Source organism: Pogonomyrmex barbatus, unplaced genomic scaffold (assembly GCF_055798465.1).
Source record: "Pogonomyrmex barbatus isolate J1 unplaced genomic scaffold, ASM5579846v1 scaffold21, whole genome shotgun sequence".
Classification (NCBI taxonomy): domain Eukaryota; kingdom Metazoa; phylum Arthropoda; class Insecta; order Hymenoptera; family Formicidae; genus Pogonomyrmex; species Pogonomyrmex barbatus.
In genome coordinates, this window is record NW_028297118.1 from 1,814,904 (window position 1) to 1,825,598 (window position 10,695).

The following is a 10,695-nucleotide window of genomic DNA, read 5'->3' on the forward strand; positions in this document are numbered from 1 at the left end:
ACAAACAGTGATCTTTGCACTAAGAAGAAGCTGCAAGAAACGCCGATTTCAGTAAGAAAGAAGATTTGACGAGGGAAGCACGCGGAAAGATTTATTTTTGCTTGCACGTTGTATACATGTGATTTTCGGTAAGTGACCGAAATGACTTACGTCAGACTTTATATGACAATGTCGTAATATTTCATTGATAAGTGACATTTCTATTATCGTTTTTCACTGAAAAACTGTATAGATTTGTGCGAAATAGTGTTACTTAAAACAATCAATTGTTGATTAAATTAACTTGACTTTAGATATTTTAATAATGACAATATCAATTATTTTAGATATTGTTTATTTCTGTGCCCTAAAATATATATATACGAAATAAATAATTTCGTATATATTGCGACAGATTTTCAATTTATAACATGAGGTTTGTTAATTCTTTCTTAGAAGAAAATGTTTAAGAAAGAATAAAATAGAATATATATTTTTTTTAATAATCTATTTAATTAGGAATATTAATATAATTTGCAATTTGGCCAATAAAATTGTTTTTATTTTTATTAACATTAACTTTCTATTATTACGTAATAATTATTTGTTACATAAAGTTACCGTAATTTACATGAAAATATAACGTTGGACAAATTTTAATACAAATTTTATTATTTTTTATTACTGTATATTATTTAATAATATATAATATATAAAAAAAAAATAAATTATAAAATTTTAAAATTAATTTAAAATTAAAAAATATTAAAAATTGTTAATAATATTTCTACAAATAATATAATACCGTAGTAAAATACCGTTTTACTTTTCTTACTGACTAATTTTCTTCCAGAAATAAGTTTGTAATGTTGTTTTATTTGAAATTTAATATAAAGGAATCAGTTATCTTTCATGGATTCGAATTTATTGTCCGCTGTAATTAAGCGATCTACGACTTGCAAAACTTTCGATGCATACTTGAAAGGAACAGGAGTTCAAGACATTCCTTACAGAAGCAGACGATATTGCAAGTGGAAAATTATCGATAATACGGGATAAAAATGGCTTTATCTCTTGATTTCTTTGCTGGATGTTTGGGAGGTAAGGTAGTAGAGTTGTATATCTTGTACAAATTAAATTACTCAGTTTACATATATTTTTTAACTGTTTAAAGTTTTAACTGTTTTTTTTTAAAGCGTTTTGATGATAATTTTTGTTAGCTGTAAAATTTTTTATTATTTTCAAGATATTATTTTCATCGTCGTCGTTGCTCATAAGTAGATGCAACCGAGTTAGTAAAAATTAAAATTAACATTTGCATTTCATGATATGCATTTGAGTTGTTTAAATAGCAATAATGAAAAAAAAAAAAAACAATTACTTTATCGTATGACTTGGTTATCATAGGCCAAGTATAACACATTTAAATATTAAACATAATTTTATGATTTTCTGTTTTTATCAAACTTACGCAGATTAAACTTTAAGTAATGTTCTTATCAGCTTTTATGTGTTTTTCCTTCGCTCGCTTATATCCTTCGATCTTTGGATATTTATTATTAAACTCATGGTTTACTCAAATATAAGAAATTTGAAAATATGAAGAATACAATGGACACACTATTGTAGAGAAAATATTAATAATTTGTTTTGATAATTTGCTTATTTTATTTTATTATATATTAAATTTTATTATATATTAAATTTTAGGATGTGCCGGCATTATAGTGGGATATCCTTTGGATACAATCAAGGTCCACATGCAAACTCAAGACTACCGCAATCCAAGATATCGGGGCATTTGGGATTGTTTTCGCACCATACTCGCCAATGAATCGGTAATATACTTAAAATATGTATTATTAAAATTATATTAAAACAAACTGAATATCTAATATCTTTAGTTTTTTGACGTAGTTTTGTAAGTGAGATATCTATTAATATCGCTAATTCATTCGTTCATTTTTATTACACATACAGGTGAGTGGTCTTTACAAGGGCCTGACCTCGCCAATCGCAGGAGTCGCCGTGATAAACGCCATCGTTTTCGGCACTTATGGATGTGCTCGGCGGAATTTGTCTGAAGCTGATCGATTATCATCGTACTTCCTGGCCGGTGCAGCTGCCGGACTTGCTCAAAGTCCCATCTCAAGTCCGATAGAATTAGCAAAAACACGCCTGCAATTGCAGTCCAGAACCACAACCACCCAAGGTAACTTTCAAGGACCGATGCAGTGCTTGAGGAATATTTATAAGCAGGAGGGTTGTCGTGGCGTCTTTAAGGGTTTAGGTATTACATTCCTCAGGGAAGGACCGAGTTACGGCGTATACTTTGCGACCTATGAGATGTTGACCAAGACATCTTCGGGGGGAGTCTCGATGCCGCAGGTATTGCTGGCTGGGGGACTTGCTGGTACAGCTTCTTGGGTGACCACGTACCCCATTGATGTCATTAAGTCGCGCATACAAGCGGAAAGTGGCAATCGCTACTCAGGAATTGTGGATTGCTTAAAAAAGTCTGTACGCGCTGAGGGATACAGTTGCTTATACCGCGGTCTGAATTCGACGATTCTTCGAGCATTCCCGACAAACGCGGCGACTTTCGTTGTAGTCTTCTGGACGACCCAATTGTTCAGCGAACAATCGAGTGAGATACCACGGGAGATAAGTGTCACGTCAAAAACGTCGACGCAGACGAAAAATCGTACCGCGAAAGGATACGAATCCTTCGTTAACAATTGGAACGTGTTCTTTGACGATATCTCGAGGAACAATGATTTCGTTACTTCGCCATACATCCGATCTATGTTGCCGATCAGTGGGCCAATTCTGAATAATAATAGCGCATGCCTGGTTCACAACTGTAGACGCTCGGGTTGCAAAGATGACGCACCCTTGAAGCAAAAGATTACGTTCGAGGATCGGGAAGATAGAAAAAGAAAATCGAAAAATGATGAAGAGGAAGATGAACGTGTAGATGAAAAGAAGACAGATTGTGATAACGTCAAGATGACCATAAGCACGTGCACCTGTAATCTGCCACGCGTACTTGGTGTTTCAAATCTGGAAAACACTTGATATTACCAGTTGACAAAGTTCTTAGCCATACGATGTATATATATATATATATATATATATATATATATATATATATATATTTTATTTCAGTGCGACGTGATACAAGTGAAAAAGAAACACAATATTCATCTACATAGATTTTCCTCTGATAATTAATTGAATTAATGATGAATATATATATATATATATATATATATACACACACACACACACATCTATGTATAATAAGTCAATGCACTAATGGTGCACATATGAATATTTTATTTGAGAAAAAGGATGTAAAGCTAGTTCGAATTAAAATTAATGACTCACTAAGGGTGCAACTTAATTTGATGTTACAAATGCTTCGAAGCATTTTTTGATTGGTCAATTGAAAAATTCTTTGTTCCGATTGGTCAGTCAAATGCTTCGAAGAATTTATAATAAGATTTCGATCGTGCCCTAAGCAAACGCGTATATCTTCAATTCAACAATTGAATAAGCAACGATTGAACGATTATTAATGAAATTAAGCAAATGTGATCATTAATTTTAACTGTGACTATATTTAGAATATATTTATCTCGTTGCGCACAAAAAAAAAACTTATAATGACATTTATAATAGAGAAATATTTTGATTCTCCTCTCGGCTGTTTTATTTTAGCTGCTTGATTTAATCGATACATCAAGACCGACATACTCGATAAATTTTCACAATTTACATTTTACTCAAATCTTGAAAATGAGTTAACGTAATTAATACTCGTAGCAAGCTCGCTATGAAGCAGGAACAGAAGGATCTCTTTTGTCAAGGAGCAGTCTTTGATTGAACGGCGGACATGTAAGACCACATGTCACAGCCAGACGCGACATTTATTCGACAATTTTAAAATCATACCAAAATAATTTGTATTCTCTTTACAATCCCCTTACCGAGTTTATTCCTCCTTACACCCTTCTACATTTCCTCAGACTGCGCGTTGATCTTCAATCCTCCCCCGTCCACGTGTCAAAATTTTGACACATTCTAAATTCCGGCACACATATGAACCTACATGGAAACACATTTCAGCCATAGTTAATCACTCTCAACAACTGATCGCGAACAGCACTTGATCGTAACCACGTTTTTATTCCAAATAAAAAAATTATCAAGTCATAAATTGTACGAATCAAATCTGCATCAAGATTAGTTGAAATTGTTAACCTCCCGTACACGATTGCTCTAAATTTTCATGAGACAATTATTTCTCACTGGGGTAAGTATAAAATATAAACGTAAGATAAATATTAAATGTATAATGTACAATTTTTTTTTAAATCCAGCTGTTTGTGTAAACAAATTTTAAAACACTTTGAATGTGTACTATGTATTGTATACATAGTATCACAAATGTACAAATAATTAATCAATACGATCGAAATTTATTATTTTAATTAATTTATTAATTAATATTATTCATATTATTCATATTATTGTTCATTACAATTTGTATTGTTAATTAATTAATTTAATTCATTATTTTGTTTTAATTTATGATTATAGCCTATTATTATTAATTCATTGGGCATCGTACTTATTTATCATTTCATTGTACTTTGTATTGTAATTCAATATTTATTTGATAATAATAATAATTTATTTAAGTAATTTTAATGTCAATGTTGATTATAAGAGTCCTGTATAATTTTTTTTTTGCAATTCAACATTTATCATTACATTTTGGAATTAATATCCAGCTCCTTTTCTTTCTTGTAGGTTTTTATTGAAAAAAAAAAAAAATCAATTAATTTAATCAAAACCATTTAAATGTTGTAATCCATCGTATCGCTGCCGCTGCAGGAAATAAAACTTTTCCATCAATTTCAAATTTTGATATGGATGCAGAACCAACTACCAGTAACAAAAAAAATGAAAAATGCAATATAAATAATCAACGCTTGATAGCCGAAAATGGTGGCCGCTGCATGAGTACGCAAGCGATGCAATCGCTCTACGATTTCCGACAAAATAATCTACTTTGCGACGCGGTATTGAGATTAGAAGATGGTGGTGTCTTTCCGATTCACCGAGCCATACTTTCAGCGTGCAGTGCTTATTTCAGGTTCAATTTTATGATTTTCAACGTGTGAATTTATTCCTTTCTTTTTGGGATTTACCCTAGATATTAGATATTCCGTACGTAACGTTTATTGTTATATGCAAAATTAATAATTAAATATAATTAATTAAATAAGTAAATTTAATTAAAAAACTCGTTATAAGAATAACAAATAATATATAAAGTCAATAATTGTTTTCAATAATATGATGCTTATGTAATAATTGTTATTCGTTTCACTCGGATATTAACGGTCATTTAACGTCTTCTTTTCTTGTATCAAGAAATTGTTAATATTGACAATGATCGCGAATTTTATTGCTTAATTAATTTTACAGGGCATTATTTACAACTACATTGCATTCCCGTGAAAAGACCGATGTCCTTCTACCAGATGTCACAAGTCCGATAATGAATCTTCTGCTGGAATATGCGTACTTACGATCGATCGATGTGAATCGTGAAAATGTATGTGAATTGCTGATCACAGCGGATTACTTAAGTATTATAGGTGTGCTTGATCTATGCTGCGACTATTTAAGAGACAATTTGGCGCCGGAAAATTGCATCGGAGTAATGACATTTGCCCGTCAACATTTTTGTAAGAAACTAGAAAACGACGCTTATCGTTTCATTGTAGGACACTTCGTCGAGGTCAGCATAACGATCCGATTAATTGAAGTCGCTTCCTTCCTTGATGTTCAATATATATATATATATATATATCATTTCTCTCAAATTTGCATTAGGTGTCTCAGAGGAGCGAAGAAATTTTACATTTACCTATCGAAGAACTGAGACCGCTGGTCGGCGCCGATGAGTTAAACGTTAAGAGCGAGCAGACGGTTTGGGAATTGGTTTTAAGATGGATAAATCACGATCCGGAGGCTAGAAAAGATTATATCGTCGACCTAATGAAGAATATCAGACTTGGTCTTTTAGATACACAGTTTTTTCTGGAGAATGTCAAAGATCATCCCTATGTCGTGGGCAACGATGCGTGCCGGCCCATTATCATCGAGACTTTGAAATTCTTGTACGATTTGGAGATGATTACGCAAAAAGATGGAGAAGTGCCGACGCCAGAAATTGCGCGACCTAGAGTACCACATGAGATTTTGTTCGCCATTGGTGGCTGGAGCGGTGGTTCTCCGACAAATTACATCGAGACGTACGACACAAGAGCGGACCGATGGATTCCGGTAGTGTTAGACACCTTTACAGCTCTTTTTTATGCTATATCAGCTCTATTTTATATAGACCTGATAGAATCTTGAAATAACGTTTGAGGAAGAGGATTACTTTAGATTTTTCCCATTTCGTTTCGTTTTCCTATTTTTTTGTTTGCGTAATAAGTTTTACATGTTCCATTTAAGTTTAAGTAAAAAAAAAAAAATCGAATTTATTTTTTACAAGAGTTATGCATTATGCTTTAACTTTGAAGTAAATATTATTTTTTTTTAATAGAGTTTTGGCAATTTACTCGTATCGAAATCTTGAGTCTCTTAGATCGAGGAAACAGATCCGACTGGTCCACGGGCTTATCATGGGCTTGCGGTGATTGGTTTCGATATCTACGTCATCGGTGGATTCGATGGGGTTGATTACTTCAACAGCTGTCGTTGCTTCAACGCGGTGACCAAGGTGTGGCGAGAAGTTGCTCCCATGAATGCCAGAAGGTCGAATATATTTCAAAGGGGCTAGTCACTAGTCCTACGATTTGGATCATAAGTTGCAATCTCATTGCTTATTTCTTTATAACAAAGATAGTTAAAAAAAAAATAATAATACGGTATGCAATTTAGTTTTTAGATAAATATAACTCATTTAAATATGTATACGATTTAAGTATACATTTTTTTTTTAATTATATACAACAATGACAGTAATTTAATAAATGTTTACAATTTATTTAATAAATGAAAATAAAGCATAAATAAAAGAGGGAGTCGATTGTCGAGCTAGATATAAAATATAAACCAAAAGTTTAGTGACTAGCTCCTTGATAGTGTCATTAACAATGAAGGCTCGCATCAGGATCTTTTCATTTGTCGCAGATGTTACGTTAGTGTGGCAGTTTTAAATAATCTGGTTTACGCAATGGGGGGCTATGATGGATATCATCGGCAAAAAACGGCAGAGCGTTATAATTATAAAACAAACCAGTGGTCCCTGATCGCATCGATGAATGTGCAGAGATCCGACGCAAGTGCAACTACATTAAATGGTATTACTTGAACTTTAATATATTCATTTTACTCGCGTTGAAATACTAGTTGCAGCATGATTCATTTTTTTATCTATCACACCGTTATATTTATTTTCATAAATAAGAATTTTTTGTAAAGTAATTGTTCAGCATTGTTAATAATAAGATCTGTGTAAAAGCATAAAATAAATCCATGAATCATGAAGCATCTATGAATCACGAATCTGTTGAAAAAAGAAATATATATGTGTGTGTGTGTGTGTGTGTGTGTGTGTGTGTGTGTGTGTGTGTGTGTGTGTGTGTGTGTTGAAAATAAAAATATATATTATAATAAAGTTATCTATTAAGACTAAATACGCAAACTACATAAATCATAAATTTTTAAATTTCAAATGCTTGTTACTACCATTTTACCATATAATAAACATTATAATATTATTGACAAATTGCCCATACAGATAAGATATATATTACGGGCGGTTTCGACGGACACGATTGTATGAATACAGCCGAAGTATACGACCCAAGCACCAACCAATGGACAATGATAACAGCAATGAGGTCACGTAGGAGCGGTGTGTCATGCATATCTTATCACGGCTGTGTTTACGTTATTGGTATTAAGACATGTACTTATTACAAAAAATTCTATTATATTATTTAAGCTATTTATTCCATATAAAGATTTATATGCGTAAGAAAACTAATTTTAGAATACTATTTTTTTTTTTTTTTTGCAAAACTGTTTTAATTCGTATCTTACGTATATTTAATTAAATACAACAACAAAGATTAGATTTTAATAAATTGCAAAATTAAGAAAATTAACAAATTTTTTTGCACAAAGGAGGTTTCAATGGAATATCGAGAATGTGCAGTGGAGAAAAATATAAGCCTTCTACGAACAGTTGGAGTCATATTCCTGATATGTATAATCCACGTAGCAACTTTGCTATTGAAGTCATCGATGATATGATTTTTGCCATTGGCGGTTTTAATGGCGTCACTACGACATATCAGGTGGAATGTTATGACGAAAAGACAAACGAATGGTAATTCATTCTTTGCATCTTGTCTATCTTGTTAATAAATTATAAAAATCACAGATAAGAAAAACCAACAGGGGGTACGTTGACGTACGAATAGAAATGTAACAGTAACGATATATTGAAAAACGTTTGTATAAAAATTAATAATTAGGTTAATCTTCTAAACGTACTTAATATTTGCGACTTTTTTAATATTTATTTCTACAACGTTAAACACAGGTATGAGGCAACAGATATGAATATATGCAGATCGGCATTATCCGCTTGCGTTATTATGGGTCTTCCAAATGTATACGATTATATTCACAAGCATCGAGAACGCTTAATGGAGGAGAAGCGTCAAAAGTTACTCGCCCACGAAGTACGTCGAAGTCAGCATCAGCAACAGCAACAGGAGCAGGAGCAAATGAGGCAAATTTCGCAAGTTGGCCAAACAATACCGACACCACCACCTCTACCACGGATAAATGAAAACGATCATAATAATAATCGCCGACGCTAAAGCCAAAACATCATTATTACGTAAATCAATCTATGTAACATCTGTCTCGTTTAATTGACCTCCGTCATGTAAATTTTTGGATTATTGCCAGACGCCAACACCAAATGGTCCGATCAAAAAAAAAACGAGAGATAAAACTAAGAACCGAATAAGGGTTAAATTATAAATTATCAATATCAGTATAGAGAGATATTTATACACTTGCCAATTACTACTTTTGTCTATTCACAAAGAAAATATTTTCAGATTACTCTTTACTCACTTTTGTTAAATTAAATTTTTTTGATACTCCAGATATTTCTATTGACTCTTTTTGCGATATGATTTTACACGTGTTATTTAGTACCATCTCGAATAATTAAAGTAATTAAGATAATGGAAGAAATAAAGAAAAATATCCATTGCTTTTAAAAAGATTAATGATGTTTATCGATTTCATTTTACGTAATAACACTTAAGATGATAATGCAAATTAGACTAATTACATTGTGCGGACAAGATAAATGGTAAAGTGAGGTGATAAAATACAGGAAATGCGGAAATAAAATTTTCAAAGGTAGATTTTGATGCTAACATGAAAAATTTCACATTTAAGAGATGTTTAATGGACGTTTTTCAAGTATAATGTCATTTATACAATTGCATGCAACAGTCCTGCTTGTAACAAGAAACGAAATTATTATAATCTGTACGATAATGAATATTTATTATTTATTTATTCTATCACGCAAGTGAAAGTTTATTACACTTATACAACTGCCTTTAATTTAAATACTGCAAATAAATTAATTTGCAAGAAATAATAATTTTCTCTTATAATTTTTATAAAATTGTAAGTACATTATTATTATATGTTTTTTCTCTTTTTTTTTTTCAAATTTGCTGAGTAGAAAAAAGACACAAAAAATTACAAAATAAAACAAAAAATGATACATATAACACAAAACATTGTATGATATAAAATATATTTGTATAAAAATCAAGTAAGGTGAATATTATCGATAAAATATAATTTTCTAGAAAATTATAATAATTTGACAAACATATATTTTTAAGTGATTTTAAAATATTTAAATATTTAGACAATGGACAAGTTAATTTTTGCTGCAAATCTTATAAACGATAAAATAAAATTATAATACTTATACTTATGGTTTCTTTGGCCAGTTTCAGCAGGATGAATACAGGCCAAAATAATATTGCGTGTCTTTCACAGATTTTTATGTAATTTCTAGACATGATGCACAGGTGTGCATGCGCTGCCATATTTCGTGTGGGCATTTTATATAGGGTGTCAAAATGTTATATGATGATTATAGAAAGATTATACTGTCAACATGTGATAAGCATAAACTTGATAAATTGATAATTTTTTACACGATGTATTTTGATTGTTTATCATATGTCTATCAATAATACGTGATGAATATATATCGTTCAATTATTAAATCCTTATCCTTATCCTTATTCTAATCTGTTTACACAAAATATGGCTGCTATCCCCATCACTATTTATACGTCGCATCAATTTTTTGAACCATTTTGTGCAGGTGTTAGTAGTCTAATATTATATAGAAGTCTGTGATGTCTTTTGCAACAACCTGTAGGCAAAGAAAAATGAAGTAACATAGAATGGAAACTATCAGCAGTAAATTCTTTCGTCACGAACGCGCCCTCTGAAGAAACAGGTTTAACTATTATAGAATTCACCTGTTTCAAGTCTGTTGATGTCTCTTTGTTCATTTCAGTCCGTGCGCGATTGCTGTCGTGTCCAGGGGGAGGGGGGGGGGGGAGT

The 10,695-nt window shown here is 31.7% G+C and overlaps 2 protein-coding genes across 10 annotated transcripts; both read left to right on the forward strand.

Moving 5' to 3' along the window:
• On the forward strand, positions 1–4,689 carry LOC105428585 (mitochondrial basic amino acids transporter). 8 transcript variants are annotated; one of them, XM_089078245.1, is made up of 6 exons: positions 1–128; positions 327–415; positions 833–1,080; positions 1,690–1,817; positions 1,960–2,191; positions 2,270–4,689. In XM_089078245.1, exons 3-6 carry the CDS (start codon positions 1,041–1,043, stop codon positions 3,055–3,057), a joined length of 1,188 nt encoding a protein of 395 aa, XP_088934371.1. In that variant the 5' UTR covers positions 1–128; positions 327–415; positions 833–1,040; the 3' UTR covers positions 3,058–4,689. The 8 variants fall into 8 exon arrangements, with proteins under 8 accessions (XP_088934371.1, XP_088934365.1, XP_088934369.1 ...); XM_089078239.1 differs by having other exon boundaries at positions 3–128; positions 1,960–4,689; XM_089078243.1 differs by having other exon boundaries at positions 3–128; positions 876–1,080; positions 1,960–4,689.
• A 119-nt stretch (positions 4,690–4,808) lies between these two features.
• Positions 4,809–9,315, forward strand: klhl10 (kelch-like protein 10). Of its 2 annotated transcripts, none has more exons than XM_089078232.1 (8): positions 4,809–5,143; positions 5,479–5,794; positions 5,890–6,342; positions 6,650–6,819; positions 7,198–7,367; positions 7,808–7,966; positions 8,197–8,401; positions 8,618–9,315. In XM_089078232.1, the coding sequence occupies exons 1-8, from the start codon at positions 4,917–4,919 to the stop codon at positions 8,898–8,900; spliced, it is 1,983 nt and encodes a 660-aa protein (XP_088934358.1). In that variant the 5' UTR covers positions 4,809–4,916; the 3' UTR covers positions 8,901–9,315. The 2 variants fall into 2 exon arrangements, with proteins under 2 accessions (XP_088934358.1, XP_088934359.1); XM_089078233.1 differs by having other exon boundaries at positions 5,079–5,217.
• The last annotated feature ends 1,380 nt before the right edge of the window (positions 9,316–10,695 follow it).

Excerpts from the sequence above, each read along its gene's own strand:
- LOC105428585 (XM_089078240.1), top strand. The coding sequence starts at position 1,041 with ATGGCTTTATCTCTTGATTTCTTTGCTGGATGTTTGGGAG. Across the intron at positions 1,081-1,689 it reads CTTTGCTGGATGTTTGGGAG|GATGTGCCGGCATTATAGTG; the intron begins GTAAGGTAGTAG and ends ATTAAATTTTAG. Across the intron at positions 1,818-1,959 it reads CCATACTCGCCAATGAATCG|GTGAGTGGTCTTTACAAGGG; the intron begins GTAATATACTTA and ends TTACACATACAG.
- klhl10 (XM_089078232.1), top strand. The coding sequence starts at position 4,917 with ATGGATGCAGAACCAACTACCAGTAACAAAAAAAATGAAAAATGCAAT. Across the intron at positions 5,144-5,478 it reads GCGTGCAGTGCTTATTTCAG|GGCATTATTTACAACTACAT; the intron begins GTTCAATTTTAT and ends TTAATTTTACAG. Across the intron at positions 7,967-8,196 it reads CGGCTGTGTTTACGTTATTG|GAGGTTTCAATGGAATATCG; the intron begins GTATTAAGACAT and ends TTTTGCACAAAG.